The sequence below is a fragment of the Stegostoma tigrinum genome, chromosome 16 (assembly GCF_030684315.1).
Source record: "Stegostoma tigrinum isolate sSteTig4 chromosome 16, sSteTig4.hap1, whole genome shotgun sequence".
Taxonomy (NCBI): domain Eukaryota; kingdom Metazoa; phylum Chordata; class Chondrichthyes; order Orectolobiformes; family Stegostomatidae; genus Stegostoma; species Stegostoma tigrinum.
In genome coordinates this window covers 788,686-805,329 of record NC_081369.1, presented here as the reverse complement: position 1 = coordinate 805,329, position 16,644 = coordinate 788,686, and the positions used below count along the sequence as shown (strand labels likewise).

The 16,644-nt window shown below is 44.0% G+C and overlaps 1 protein-coding gene across 1 annotated transcript in view; it reads left to right on the top strand.

The window, feature by feature from the left end:
- The window catches only part of LOC125459875 (septin-7-like), a 67,627-nt gene that overhangs the window by 5,404 nt on the left and 45,579 nt on the right, over positions 1–16,644 (top strand). Inside the window, exon 2 of the mRNA XM_048546848.2 lies at positions 3,006–3,108. Coding sequence (XP_048402805.1) covers positions 3,006–3,108 — 103 coding nt within the window. The remainder of the gene's footprint in view (positions 1–3,005; positions 3,109–16,644) is intronic.

Here is a 16,644-nt window from a genome sequence, read left to right as displayed (position 1 = left end):
CCCGGGCCAGGGCCACGCCGCACGCCCAGGGCCAGGGCCAGGGCCACGCCGCACGCCCAGGGCCAGGGCCAGGGCCACGCCGCACGCCCAGGGCCACGCCGCACGCCCAGGGCCAGGGCCAGGGCCTCGCCGCACGCCCAGTGCCAGGGCCAGGGCCACGCCGCACGCCCAGGGCCAGGGCCACGCCGCACGCCCAGGGCCAGGGCCAGGGCCACGCCGCACGCCCAGGGCCACGCCGCACGCCCAGGGCCACGCCGCACGCCCAGGGCCAGGGCCAGGGCCAGGGCCAGGGCCACGCCGCACGCCCAGGGCCAGGGCCACGCCGCACGCCCAGGGCCAGAGCCGGGGCCAGGGCCAGACCCACTCCGCACGCTCAGGGCCACGCCGCACGCCCAGGGCCAGAGCCGGGGCCAGGGCCAGACCCACTCCGCACGCCCGGGGCCGGGTCCAGGGCCAGACCCACGCCGCACGCCCAGAGCCAGGTCCAGGGCCAGACCCACGCCGCACGCCCAGGTCCAGGTCCAGGTCCAGGGCCAGACCCATACTGCACGCCCAGAGCCAGACCTACGCAGATATCACTCCCGAATCCAGACCCAACCCCAATTCCGGACTCTCAACTAGATCCTCGCCCCACTCCACTGTTATACAGTGGCAGACCTGCCCCTATCACCACTATATTTTCAGTGTTGAGCCATAATGCATTGTTTTCATTGTGCTGTTTCGCCAGTGTTTTACCAACTATCTATGCAGCACCAGATCCTCACTGTTATACAGTGGCTGACTGTGTGCGGCAGCCCTGGGCCCTGACTGTTAGAGTGGCCATCCTGTCTCCATCATTATTGTGCCCCAATCATAAACACAGACAGATTATTGCCACCGTTACTGTTCCCTAGTGATATTCAGTGGCAGACAGGTTCCCCTGATTAATTGTACCCCTAATATGATAGTGACAAGGCCCTCCTGCCTTCCCCTCAGCTCGTACTGTGTTCTGTACTGATAGACCTGTCCCCACCAGTACTGCACCCTCAGTATTAAACAATGACATATCTATTCCCAACAGCACTATACCCCAGAATTATACAGCAATAGTCCCCACTCCTTCAGTACTGCACTCACGTGTTATTGACAGACCTGCCCCTATCATAGAATCATAGATTACAGCAGAGGCCTTTCAGCCCATTGACTGCACCAATGGAATCGACATTTAATCTACACTAGTCCTACTTTCCAGCACTTGATCCATAGATTTGAATATTAAGATATTTCCAGTGCTCATTTGTGTACTTTTTTGAAATGTTTGGAGGTTTTTACCACTGTTGTAGGCAGTTCATTCCCAATTCCCACCACCACCTGGAGGGAAATCTTTTCCTCTAATTCCCAGTAAACCTCCTGGCTTTCTCCTTAAAATTATTCCCCCTTATTCTTGACCATTCAACTAAGGGGAGCAGCTGCTTTCTATCCACCCTGTTCATTAGGTGCCCAACACCTTATACAGTTCTAACATAACCTCCTTGCAGTTATAAGTTATGCCACAACTTTGCCTTAACTATCTTATTAACCTGACCTGCCCTGCACCTTTTGCAAATACCCCAAGATCCCTCTGTTCCTCTGAGTTCCCTAGTGTCATGCCATTCATTGAGTACTCCCTGGTCTTGTACTCCTTACAGTGTGCGCCACTTTATACTCATCAGGCTTAAATTCCATCTGACACTGAACTACCCATCTGACCAAGCAGCCTATTTCCCCCTCTAATGCAAGACCTTTTCCATTGTTGTCAACCACCCAGCCAATCATTTGTGTCATTTGCACACTTACTTATCACTACCCCCCATTCTCATCTACATCCTTAATGAATATTAACAAGGGGCCCAGCACTGATCCCCGTGGTACACAGCTGGACACACCGGCCTCCTGTCATTGAACAGTCTTCTACCACTATCCTGTCACCTGTTACCAGACCGATTTTAGATACAACTTAATAAAAACCGAAAAAACTGCCGATGCTGTATATCAGAAACAATAACAGAAATTGCTGGAAAAGCTCAGCAGACCCAGCAATATCTGTGGAGAGAAATCAGAGTTAACATTTCGGGTTGAGTGACCCTTCCTCGAGTTCTGACCCAAAACATTAACTTTAGTTTCTCTCCACAAATGCTGCCAGACTTGCTGAACTTTTCCAGCATTTTCTATTTAGATTCATCTTGCCAAGTTATCATGGATCTGAAGTGCTTTGACCTTCTTTGTCAGGCTTTTATGTTGGACCTTGTCAAAGACTTTGCTGAGAACAAGTTAAACTACAACAACTGACTTAGCCTCATCTACACACCTGGTGACTTCCTCACTAAATTCAGTACTGTACCCCATTGTTATATAGAGACAGATCTGTTTCTTTCTGTACTCTGCCCCATTGTTACGCGGTGACAGACCTGTCCCCACTAATATGCTGGATAACAAAGTGTGAAGCTGGATGAACACAGCAGGCCAAGCAGCATCTTAGGAGCCAAAATCTGACGTTTCGGGCCAAGACCCTTCTTCAGAGAGCTCCAAAGATGCTGCTTGGCCTGCTGTGTTCATCCAGCTTCACACTTTGTTATCCTGGATTCTCCAACATCTGCAGTTCCAATTATCTCTGACCACAATTTTAACCCCACTAGTATGCTGTCTGACCTGACTCTTATCATACCCCACACATTCGGTAAACCAGTATAGCTCGTAGTCAGCCAACGTTGTACAATGAGAGATTTATTATCACCAGTACCATGCCCCATTCTTATGTGCTTTGACCCCATCAGTGCTGTGTTATACAGTGCCAGTCCTGTTCCCACCAGCACTGTATCCCAATATTATAAAATGATGACAACTCCCCACCAGGGCTGTACCCCTGTGTTATATAGTGACAGACCTGTTCCAATAGAGGCTATCAGCCATGTTAATTTTGAGAAGCTGGTTTGTCTTCCATTTTTTATGTTGGCCTGAGGGAAGACTCTCTATTCTTTTTCTGTCAGCATCCCCGTTCTCTGGAGGGATATGTTGGATTCGCAAATCTCCCAAATCAAGTATACCGCAAGTCAGTGAAACGGGGATTTGAGTTCACGCTAATGGTTGTGGGTGAGTATTGGGGCTGGTATTTGGAAATTATTCTCTTTACTACATTTTGTGAAATCCGGTATTGGCATAGAGAATCAGAAGCAGTACATACTCACGAAGTGCCGATGGTCAGGGTCAAGGGTGCTGTGTTGTCTGATGGGTGAAGATGGGGTTATTTGAGGGTCAAAATCCTCAAGTTGAGCGAGGAAGTGTGTGAGTAAGAGTATCAGGTTTCTGTGAGGATGCAGAGGTTGGGGTTGGAGGGTGCTGGTGCACAAGTGAGGGGCATGATGTTAAGTTAAGGGGGCACTGCTCTCAGAATGTGGACTGAATGGACCAGGAGAACAAAGTTGAGTTGTGTGGCAGGGTAAAATGGATTGAACAGCAAGTGTCATGGTGACTGCCCCTTCTGATGTTGGCTATGTCATTGGCGAGGTTGATTGGATACGGGTATTATAGGGCTGAAATGGTGGTGACGACCAGAAAAGGATTTTAGCACTTTGTCCGTTTGATCAGAGCTGAAAAGCTGTAAAGATATCATCCAAAAGGATATGTTGAGGACTTCAGAAAGTGGCCCTGACCGAGGTATATGTGGATGATGGATGGTTGCAGACCTGTAGTTGTAAGAATGACGCAGGACTCACAAGAAAGAGTGATACTGTCCAAGCAGGAGTGGCTGCAAGCAGCATCAGCTGTAATGCCTTCGGCACTTAGCATCTTTATGGCACTGTGTCAAATGCCTACTGGAAATCTAAGTGCAGACTGTCCACTGGTTCCCCTTTCTTCTATTTTTTTGTTTGTTCCTTAAACAATTCTAATAAATCAGTTGAACATGATTTCCATTTCACAAAACCACGTTGACTGTTCCTAATTGCATTAAGATTGTATCAGTGTCCTGCTGTAACTTACATCTTTTGATTGATGTTAGACTACTTCGGGGCGGCATGGTGGCTCACTGGTTAGCACTGCAGCCTCACAGCGCCAGGGACCCAGGTTCAATTCCAGCCTCGGGCGACTGTCTGTGTGGAGTTTGCACATTCTCCCCATGTCTGCAACGGTTTCCTCCAGGTGCTCCGGTTTCCTCCCACTGTCCAAAGATGTGCAGGTTAGGTGGATCGGCCATGCTAAATTGCCCGTAGTGTTCAGGGGCGTGTGGGTTATAGGGGAATGGGGCGGTGTGGACTTGTTGGGCTGAAGAGCCTGTTTCTACACTGTAGGGAATCTAATCTAATGTAATTGGCCCATAGTTGCCCATTTTCTGTCTCCTTCTGATCCTTTTTTTGAGTAGAGGAGTAACATTCACTATTGTTGAATCTAGTTGTTTGGCAGTACAGAACTTGAGGAAAAAGACACCTTTTTGCAGCTTTTTGTCTTGTGGTCATCAAGACAGTTTGCAAGAAATACCAATTCACGGAGAAAACATGCTGAGTGATGGAAGAGTGCTCGTTGGTTTGTCAATTGAAGTCTGATTGGTAGACTCTAGAATTTGATTCACTCTTCCTCAAGCTAATTCAGAAATTCAATCATATTATAATCACTGTTTTCTAGCCTTAACTCTGAAGTCATTAATGAATCCTGTCGCATTGCATATTCTGAGATAACAAACTGTAGAGCTGGATGAACACAGCAGGCCAAGCAGCATCAGAGGAGCAGGAAGGCTGACATTTTGGGCCTAGACACTGCTTAATTGCATATTCTCTCTGGTTCACTGTGGAATACCCTGCTGTAAGAAACTGTCCCAAAAACACTACTTGAATGTATTATCTGAGCTGTCTTTGCTAGTCTGATTCATCCAATCTATATATTGATTGAACTCCCCCATGAAAACAGAGACGTTGGATTGCAGGCCCATAGTTCCTTGAACATGCAGTCAGAGGTAGATAGGATAGTGTGGAAGGTGTTTGGTATGCTTGCCTTTATTGGTCAGTGCATTGAATATTGCAGTTGGGAGGGCATGTTGTGGCTGGGCAGGACATTGGCTAGTCTGCTGTTGAAATACTGCATTCAATTCTGGCCTCCCTGCTATAGGAACGATGTTGTTAAACTTGAAAGGGCTCAGAAGCAGTTTACAAGTATTTTGCCAAGTTTGGGGGTTTGAGCTATCGGGAGAAGCTGAATAGACTGGTGCTAATTTTCCCTGGATCATCAAAGGCTGAAGGCTGACCTTTATAGAGGTTTTATAAAATCATGAGTGGCATGGATAAGGTAAATAGCCAAGGTCTTTTCTCTGGGGGTGAAAGTCCAAACTTAGAGAGCAGAAGTTTGATGTGAGAGGGGAGAGATTTAAAAGGCACTTAAGCAGCAACTTTTCCACAGAGCGTGTTGTGTGTATGGAATGAACTGCTGATGGAAGTGGTGGAGATTGGTACAACTGCAACATTTAAAAGGCAAGGGGTCTATTTCCATGCTGTCCATCTCAATAACTCTGTGATTAATGTCGTACCTTTCTCACAAGTCTCCATCATTTTGTCTTGTGTATTCCATTCTACAGTGTGGTTGCTGTTAAAGAATGACAAGAGACTTCAGAACTTAACTAATTCTTTTATCTGACCAAACTGAATCTAAATCCTGACTTCTAGAACAAAGTTGTTTCTTTATTCTACCAATGCCAACCTTAATTAAAAGAACCACCTTTCCAACTTTTCCCCACTTCCTTTCCCGTCTAGATTTCACATAGCCTTGAATGTTCATTTCCCAGTTTTTGTCCTCTTGCAGCTATATCTCTCAAGGCTATCAAATCATGTATATTTATTTCAATTTGCACTGTCGATTCATCTTTTTTTTAACGAATTCTACACACAATCAAGCCCAGATCCATTAGTCCTGTCTTTTTTATTATTTTTGGAATCTCTACTCCTACTTAGTCTCTCAGTCTTAGATTTGTGTGCTTGTTTCATTTCTGTCACACCGTGATCACCATTTCCCTTATTTTTCTCACCTCTCCATCTCTATTTAACTTACTTACCAATTCTTCACAAATTTGAACCCTTAAACCCTCTAGTTAAAAGCCTTTTTTTCTCTGCACTATTTGTCAAACTGACTAGAACACTGATCTCATTACGGTTCAGCTATAGACTGACCCAGTTTCATCTTTTCCCAGTGTTGGTACCTATGCCCTCCCAATTGAAACTTGTCGGTGAGCAAAATTGAGAGATTGACAGGCTACATGTAGATGAGTCTAGGAGCAGAACATAATCTCAGAGTAAAGGGTCATCCATTTTAGAACAGAGATGAAGAATTTCTTCCATCAGAGGGTGGTGAATTTCTGGAATTCTTTATTTTCATTTCATATATTCAAGGCTAAGATAGAAGGATTTTTAAAGAGTAAGGGAATCCAAGGTTATGGGAGAAAGGGAACATGAAGTTGAGGATTATCAGATCAGCCATGATATAATTTGAAATGGTAGAACAGCACTGATATCTTTCTGCTTCTATGTCTTGTGTCTTGCTACTGTAGTTTTGTGAAAGGGGACTCTGAGTTCTCTTCCAGTTGTAGAAACCAGATTTGACCAATTCCTTAACTAATTCTTTTCAAGTCCTTTCCAGCAGACAGCTTGTTTATCTTTTATCAAAATCATGACTTAAACAGTACATTTCAGTTAAATCCTAAATCCAGCTAGATTTTAAAAGGCGTTGGCCTGGATTTTCCAATTGTCCAATGCCTGAGTAAGTGTTCAACTTGTCTTCCTCCCACCAGTCCCTCATTCCCACTGAGCTCCTTAGCTCATACACCCCAAACTTTACATCCCCCAACACTCAATAACTGACAGACTCTGACCTGACTACCATTGGGATGTGAGCCCCACCCAATCCTCTTCCCTCTCCTTGCTTCCCCCTTGCCAAAACCTGAACCCGACCCTGCACTGGTTCCAGTCCCTCCCTGCCTCCTTTGTTAAATTTGATTTCTTCCACCTACCCTGAACAGCACTTGACTCTGTGTGAGCTATGTTTCCATAATAGCTAGATTATTCCAGTCCGATGTTCCCATCATGCCCTGAACACATCTGCCTGGCCCATTAAACATAACATAAAGATTCCCTGTCTCCCCAAGCTCCTGTTCTCTGTCACGAACCAAACTCCTCCATTGTTCCTGTCACTAATATGTGGATTTAGTTGTCTTATGAAGAAAGATTGAACAGGCTGGGCTATTAAGAGTTCAAGTTTAAAACAGTAAGACGTGACATGCATGAAATATATAAGTTCCTGAGGAATCTTGACAGGGTAGATAAGGAAAAAGTGTTTCTTGTGGGAGAATCTGGAATTAGGGGGTCACTTTTTGAAAATCAGATATTCCCCATTGAAAACGGATGAGTGTTTTATTACTAGAAGTTGAGTCTCTGGAACTCTCTGCAGAAGAATTTAGTATATTTTTAAGGCAGAACTGGATTGATTCTTGTTGACAAAGGGAGTAAAAAGTTAATAGGGCTGGGAAGAAATGTGCATATGAGTTTATGATCAGATCAGCCATGGGCTTTTTTAATGATGGAGCGGGGAGGTCATTGAAGCACATATGACGGTAACATTTAAGAGGCATTTAGACAGCTACATGAGTAGGCAGAGAATGGTGGGATGTAGACTATTTGCAGGTAGATGGGATTAGTTTAAAATGGCATCATAGTCGGCACAGAGACGATGGGTCTGTTCCTGTGCTGTACCAATGTATGTATTGTGTAATAGTATTTTAATGTAAAATGTTATATCGTCAATGACCCTGAAAGTTGGCAGGTCCTTGAGGAAAATCCAACATCTGTATTTGCTTTATTTTATTGATTCTTTGCCAATATTTCAATCAGTGAGTCATGCACAAGCTTCCCATATTCCTTGCATTAGCCCCAGATGTCAAGTTTTCACTCACATTTACTGGTGTTCTTAACTTAAATTTCATCAAGTTGACTAAATGGACTGTAACTTCCTGAGATATTGTTTAACCCTTCTTCAAACAATTCTTGTCTGTCAGCCTTTTGGTACGATTTCCAGTTCCAAACATTTTTTGGAAAATTTATAGTTACTGTCTTTACAATTTTCCCTCAAACCAAATAGAGAAGGATGGACAATCTTGTATTCAGATTAGTATCTACTACCACATCAGCCATGCCTAAGCACTTTTCAGCTAATTAAGTATTCTTGAAGTGCAGTTACTATTGTAATGCACAGCAAGAGCTGACAACTGTGACGTGTGTTAATTGTGACATTCTTGTCATAATGCTACTTATTCAGATCTTAGTGGTTAGTTACAGAATAGATATTCGCCAGAACACCAGCCTGAGATGGATATTTTTGAAGTCAGGCTATTTTCTTACTTTTAGTTTCAATATTTTAATGCTGATCCTCGACTTCTCTGGCAAGTTTCCTAGTGCCTTACTGGCTCCATCCTCCGTAAACCTGAGCCAAACATTTAAGAACTATTCCTTAGATATTGAGTACAAAGTCTGCTAAGCCCTTTTTGGCTTTTCTTTTGGAAAATGCTTCAACATGTCCCTCTATGTTGCCAATGATACTTTTATCTCCCCTTTTTTAGTCTTTCCAATTTCCTTGCTGCTTATATTTTCTGTCAGTTTCTTTTGTCAGTGTTTCTATCATTATTTGCTCTGGAGCCCATACCATTTATGATTGTCTTTACTTCTTACCATCTGCATTTGAACCGTGCATTATCTATCTAGTATTTAAGTGTCTACTGCTTGCACTGTTTTATTTGTCAAATTCATCTGGGTGTAATACATTTTAGTCACAGTTCAGTTGCCTCACATCCTACTTACCTGACCATGGAATTCCTCAATTTGTTTCTTGCATGCTGTTCGCCATATTTAGAGGAAGTGGTGATGCAATGGAGATATCACTGGACTGGTCATCCAGAATCCCAGGCTAATTTTCTGGGAAATGGGTCAAATCCCACCAAGATGAGAGTGAAATTTGAGTTTAGTAAAAATCTGGACAATTGTAACCACTGTCAATTGCCATAAAAAAAACTCCTTCTGCTTTAGTAATGTTCTTTCGGGAAAGAAACCTGCCATCCTTGCCTGATGTGGCCTACGTGTGACTTCATACTCAATGTGGTTGACTCTTAACTGCTCTCTTGGCAATTAAGAATTGACAGTAAATGCTGAACTAGCCAAAGATGCCCACATCCAATAACTTTTTAGACAATTGCCTCTTATCGTGCCTTAATTTCTATCAGCAAGCAGGTCCAGCAACTTCCTTCTTAAAAAGAAAATAGTGAACATACCAGAACCTGAAATTAAACAAAGTGCTGGAGAAACTCAGTTCTGACAGCACCTATAGAGAGGGAAACAGAGTTCATGTTTCAAGATAAACATGACTTCTTCAGAGCAGATTGGAAGTAGAAATGTGGTAGAATTCATACTGTTGAAAGATGGTGGGGGAGAGTGAGGAATAACAAAAGAGAAGGGCTGAAATACAGTAGAAGGTGAGATTGATAAATTAATAAAGATGGCTGTGAGACACAGAAACAGATGTAGCCATTCAATGAGATCATCGCTGATCTATCATCCTCAATTTCACTTCCTTGCCTTTACCCCGTAACCCTTGATTCTCTTACTGCTTAAAAATTTGTCTGTCTCAGCCTTGAATATGCTTAATGGCACAGCCTCAACAGCCCTTTGTCACCCCACAGATTGATGACCCTCTAAGAGAAGAACTGCCATCTATGTCACAGATTATTCTGAGATTTTTTTCCCCTGACCTAGACTCTCCCACAAGTAGAAACAACCTTGACATACTTTTACCCTGTCAAGTTCGACAAGAATCTTGTATGTTTCAATAAATCTCTTGTTTTTCAAATTCCAGTGAGTACAGCTCCAATCTACCGAGCTTCTCCTCATAAGACAGTCTGTCCACACCTGTTTGAACCTTCTTTGGACTACTTCCAATGTCGGTATATCTTTCCTTACATAAGCGGCCCAAAATTGTTCACAGTATTCCAGCTGTGCCTTGTATAATTTTAGCAAAACCTCCCTACTTTTATGCTCCGTTCCCTTTGGAATGAAGGCTAACATTCCATTTGCCTTCCTAATGACTCACTGAACTTGGATTCTGGCTTTTTGTGATTCCTGGACGAGGCCTCCTAAATCCCCCTGGTCTGTTGCTTTCAGCAGGCTTTTATCATGTAAGTAATACTCAACTCCTGTGTCCGTCTTATTAACATGCATAACCTCACATTTTCCCACATTATATTCCATCTGCCAAGTTTTTGCTCACTGACTTAACATGTCTATATCCCTGTGAAGGCTGTGTTGTCCTCACCACTTGCACTCCCACCTATTTTTGTGTCATCTACAAACTTGGCTATAGTGCATGTACTTTCTTTATCCAAGTCATTACTATATTGTAAATAGCTGTGGCCCTAGCATTCGTCCTATGGCACACCAGTAGTTGCACATTGCCATCTGAAAGTGTTTCCTCTTCTCCCAACTATATTTTGCGAGTTAGCCAATCATATATCCATGCTAGTAAACTGCTTCCAATGCCATGAGCTCTTAATCCGTAATCTAGTGTGTGGTTCCTTATCAAAAGCCTTTTGAAAATCCAAATATATTATGTCCACTGTTTCCCCTTCACTCATTCTAGTTTACTTCCTCAAAGAATTCGAGTAAATTTATCAGGAATGATTTCCCCTCTTTGAAGCTGTACTACCACCACCTCTTCATGTTATGTATTTCTAAATGCTGCGCTATAGTCTAAAATAGTTGACATTAAAATAACAGATATTAATTGCTCTATAGTTTCACTTGTTGTCTCCTATCCTTATTTAAAGAAAGTTGTTACATTTAAAGTTTTGGCAAACCTCTGTAGCTCGGATTCTGGGTGAGGTTGTTGATTTACTCACCAAGCTGGCTTGTTTTTGTTAAGACGTTTTGCCACCACGCTAAATGACATTGTCAGTGGAACCTCTAAGGAAGTGGTGTTGTTCTACTCTGCTTGGAATTTATACTATTTGGTCCGTTATGGTGAATGGTATCATTTCCAGTTTTGATCGATATAGGTTTGTATATGGGGTCCAATTCTATATGTTTGTTGATTGAAGTATGGGTGGAGAACCATGCGTCTAGAAATTCCCATGTGTGTCTATGTTTGGCTTGGGCCACTATGGTTACTTCGCCCCAGTCAATTGATGGCCTTCATTGTCTGAATGTGCAAATATTAAGGAGAGTTCATCGTACCGTTTTGCTACTAGTTCATGTATTCTGATGCTTAGTTTCCTTCCTGTCCGATGTAGTGTTTATGGCAGTCGTTGCATGGTATTTTGTAAACCACATTCATTCTGCATGTTGTGAGAATGGGGTCTTTAATCCTTAAGTGTTTGTCATAGCAGTGGCTGAGAGTGTGTGGGCCACCATGATTCCTAGTTGTCTTAGGGATCTTGTTGTCAGTCCTGATATGCTCTTGATGTAGGGCAGCGACGCCAGTGTGTTATGGTGGACTGTGTTCTCCCGTTTGTTGCCTGTTTAGTACGCACCTGCGGGTGAAGTTGTCAGGATATCCGTTTAAAGCAAGGATTTTGTATAGGTGCTCGTCCTCTTTCCTGAGTCGTTCTGGGGTGCCCTGGCCTATTTAAATAGTGTACTAATGCAGCTGTGTTTGTGAATGTTGGGGTGGTTGCAGTGGAAGTGAGGATTTGATCAGTCCAGGTTGCTTTTCTGTATAAAAAGTTGTAGAGCTGGATGAACGCAGCAGGCCAAGCATCGTCAGAGGAGCAGGACGGCTGACGTTTCAGGCCTAAACCCTTTTTCAGAAATTTTCTGCATTTTCTGAAGAAGGGTCTAGGCCCACACTGTCAGCTTTCCTGCTCCTCTGATGCTGCTTGGCCTGCTGTGTTCATCCAGCGCTTCACCTTGTTATCTCAGATTCTCCAGCATCTGCAGTTCCTATTATCTCTGCTTTTATGTATACTGAGGTTTGGAACTCCCCGTATGTGAATCATTCTGCTTTAACATTTAGAAACAAAGATGCAACTAGAACAGACTTCATTGTCGCTCCGGAGAATGCATTAAAAGACGACAAACTCACGGACAAAACACAAGCAGCTATCCGGCAAACTACAATCCCGCACACTACGCAGAAGGAATGAAGGCGACAACCTGAACACAGCAGAGAGAAAAGCACTCAACAAACTCAGAAAGACAAAAATATCATAAATCTGCCAGCAGACAAAGGGTGCTTGACATCATTATGAACAAACCAGACTATGTTAAGAAAGCATAGACATTGCTTGCAGATAAAACCACTTACCAACAGGTGGCAATAGAATCAAAACCACAGGGAGGTAATAGGATCACCCAGACATTGAAACAACTAATGAATGCAGGGCAGATAACCAAGACAGACTTAATGAGAATGAAACCAGAGGCACAAACACCCCCTGCTTCTATGGGCAGTCTAAAGTACCTAAACCAGACATCCTCCTCAGACCCATTGTTTCCCTTTCAAGCACACTGTCACACAAAATGGCCAAGGACCTACCACAGAGATTGAAACACCTAGTAGATGGATTACCCCATTCTATCACTCACCCCAAGAATTCCTCAATACCCTCATGAACATAAAAATTAGCAATGACTGGATTATTGTACCCTTTGACGTCACAGCTTTATTCACATCAATTGACATGCCACTAGCTCGGCGGCTCAGTGGTTAGCACTGCAGCCTCACAGCGCCAGGGACCCGGGTTCAATTCCAGCCTTAGGCAGCTATCTGTGTGAAGTTTGCACATTCTCCCCGTGCCTGCATGGGTTTCCTCCGGGTGCTCCGATTTCCTCCCACAGTCCAAAGATGTGCGGGCTAGATGGATTGGCCATGCTAAATTTGCCATAGTGTTCAGAGGTGTGTGGGTTGTAGGGCAATGGGTCTGGGTGGGATACTCCGAGGGGAGGTGTGGACTTGTTGGGCTAAAGGGCCCTTTCCCACACTGTAGGGAATCTAATCTAATCTAACCAAAGAAACAGTGGCCAAATTACTAGAGGAAACAGCAAGGCAGACCAGCAGCTTCCTCCACAACAACAACATACTTAAATTACTGGACCGCTGCCTCACCACATGCTTCATCTTTAATGGTCAAGAATACAAACAGATCAACGGTACACCAATGGAATCACCCATCTCAGGACTCCTTGCAGATGCAGTCATGCAGAGAGTAGAACACACCACCCTCCCAAACATTCAGCCTAAACTGTGGATCTGGTGCATAGATGACGCTGTTGTCATTATTAAACACAACAAATTAGAGACCAAGCACCTCATCAACAGCGTATTCACAGAGATTAAATTCACAAGGCAAGAAGAAAACAACAATCAACTTCCGTTTCAGGATGTTAAAGTAGAACGATGGACAACAGGGAGTTTCAAACCACAGTATACAGAAAAGCAACCCACTCAGATCAAATCCTCAACTTCCACAGCAATCACCCCAACATCCACAGACAAATCTGCATTAGGACACTATTTGAATGGGCCGGAACACACCGCAACACCCCAGAACTACACTGGGAAGAGGAAGAACGGTTATACAAGATCCTCACTTTAAACGGATATCACTGCAACTTCATCCACAGATGCCTACATAACAGACAATAGCAGGAGGGCACGGTACAACCCAACACACTGACCACACTGCCCTACGTCAGGAACATATCGGAACTGACAACAAGACTCCTAAGACCACCAGGAAGCATGGTAGCCCACAAGCCTACAGCCACGCAACGACAAATACTTACAAGGATGAAGACCCCATTCCCACAACATGCAGAACCTGGTTTACAAAATAACATGCAACGACTGCCACAAACATTACATCAGACAGACAGGACGGAAACTGGCCACCGGAATGCACGAACGTCAGCTGGCATCAAAATGGTATGATGAATTCTCCTTAATATTTGTACATTCAGACGATGAAGGTCGCCAATTTAACTGGGACAAAGTAACCATAGTTGCCCAAGCCAAATATAGACGCACATGGGAATTCCTAGAGGCATGGTTCAACAAACGTTATAGAATTGGACTCCCTACACAAACCCATAAAGATCTAAATTGTAAATGACAGTATTCACTCTAATGGACTGGACAATATAAATTCTAAGTGGAGTAGAATAGCACCACTTCATCGATGCTCCACTGATGATATCACCTAGCATAGTGACAAAATGTCTGAACAAAAACCAGCCAGCTCAGCGAGCAAGTCAACAACCTCAAGGTATTACATTGTCATGAAACAAAAGGCAAAGGCAGTGCAAATGGAAATATGCAAAACATTGGCCCAAAGTGAAAGTAAATGGCAGAATAACAAATCACTCCATCCACAAGAAAAATCATGAAAAACAAAATTAAGACTAGCACATGATAAAGCAGAATCGAAAAGGAAGCAAGAGCTTGCAGTCTCATATTGAGTCTGAGACTGAAAGTGTCCAAGCAGAAGATGAGATGCTGTTCATGGGCCTAATGTTGGACTTCACTGGATTTGTGCAGCTGACCGCAATCAGAAATGTGAGCCTGAGAGCGAACTGGAAAATTATATTCTTAAGCGACAGGAAGGTCAGGGTGACCTCACAGACTGGGTGGAGGTCTCTGATTGCAGTCACCCAGCCTGTGATTAGTCTCCCCAGTCTAGTGGCGACAACGTTGTGATTACTGTAAACTAGATTGAACAATGCGCAAGTAAGTCACGATAACACCTGGAGGGAGTGTTTAGGACTTTTGAGGAGAAAGAAATGCAAGTCTTACACCTTTTAGGATTGCAGAGGAAGGAGACAAGGTATTAGAGGTGATAGGGAAGTGGACCAGGGTGTCTCAATAGAATCCCTTCAGAATGCTGGCAAGGAAAGGGAGGATGTCTTTGATAGAGACATCAAGGTGGCGTTGGCAGAGAATAATCCTTTAAATACACAGGCCGGTGGGATAGCTAGGGGAACCCAATTGCACTTCTGGGAAGGAGGGTAAGGTGTTGAGGTTGGTTGGCTCGTCAAGCTGGTTTGTTGTTTTGCAGACGTTTCATTACCATGCTTGGTAACATCCTCAGTGCAGTATCAGTGTGTTTTCCCGCCTGATTTTTAAACTCTGGGGCCCGTTGAGATGGATTGTCTTGCTTCTGGTTTTCCTTCGTAATGGAATGCATATGGGGTCGAGTTCAATGTATTTATTAATAGCATGCTTTGTGGAGCGCCATGCTTCCAGGAATTCTCGTGCTTGTCTCTCTAGCCTGCCCCACGATCTTGGTATAGACCTAGTCGAAGTCATGGTTCTCCTTGCCCACGTGGATTGAGATGAGTGAGTATTGGTCATGTCTTTTTGTAGCCAGTTAGTGTTCATGCACTCTTGTTGTTCATTTCCTTCCTGTTTGTCCGATGTAGTGTTTCTCGCAGTCTCTGCAGGGGATTATGTAGATGACGTTGGTCCTGTCCATGGCAAGGAGTGGGTCTTTATTTCGGGTGAGCAGTTGTCGTAGGGTTGACGTGGGCTTGTGTGTCACTGTGGTGCCCGGTGGTCGTAGGAGTCTTGCGATGAGTTCCTACGTGTTCCTGATGTAGGGTAGTATGATGAATGTGCCGGGGCATGTAGAATCTTTCTGATCAGAGATGATGGGACTGTAGATGCTGGAGAATCCAAGATAACAAAGTATGAAGCTGGATGATCACAGCAGGCCAAGCAGCATCTTAGGAGCACAAAAGCTGACGTTTTGGGCCTCGACCCTTCATCAGAGAGTTCTCTGATGAAGCTTCTAGGCCCAAAACATCAGCTTTTGTGCTCCTAAGATGCTGCTTGGCCTGCTGTGTTCATCCAGCTTCACACTTTATTATCTTAGAATCTTTCTGATGCTGTCCTTGTAAGCATCTTCTGACCCAGTTCTTTGGATATCCATTGTCCTTGAACACTTGGAAGAGGTATTCTTCTTTGTTTTGGCATAGTTCTGTGTTGCTGCAGTGTGTTGTTGACCTTTTAAATAGTGTTCGCATGCAGCTTCATTTGTGTCTGCTGGGATGGTCACTATTGAAGTTCAGCACCTGCTCTGTGTGTGGCTTTTCAGTGTATCTTCATTTGCAGTTCCTGATTTGTCTTATGCTGTATCATGATGTCCAGGAATAGGAGCTGTTTGTTCTTCTCCTCCTGTCTGGTGAATCTTATTCCAGTGAGGGTGTTGTTTATAAGTTTGTGTGTCTCTTCTAATTTGGTCTGTTTAATGATGACAAAGATGTCATTTACGTAGTTTCGGTTGGATTTGCGGAAGGGCAGTCCTTTCCAGTCTTTGCATCACTGCTTTTGCTGTGAATCTGGAGATGGATGATCCCGTGGGTGCCCTGTTGATTTGCTTGCATGTTTGGCTGTTGAAAATGAAGTGAGTGGTCAGGCTTGGGACCAATAGTTTAAGCATGTTGTCCTTGGTGATGGTTTCACTGGGATCGTGTTCTTGTTCAGTGTTATGGTTTCCCTTGCTAGTGGTATGTCTGTTGATGTGAATAGGGCAGTGATATCATTGTCTCTTCGTCATCTGTCTTTATGTCTTTGGAGTTGAAGAATTCTTGGGCTGAGTGGATAGAGTGGGGTGACTTG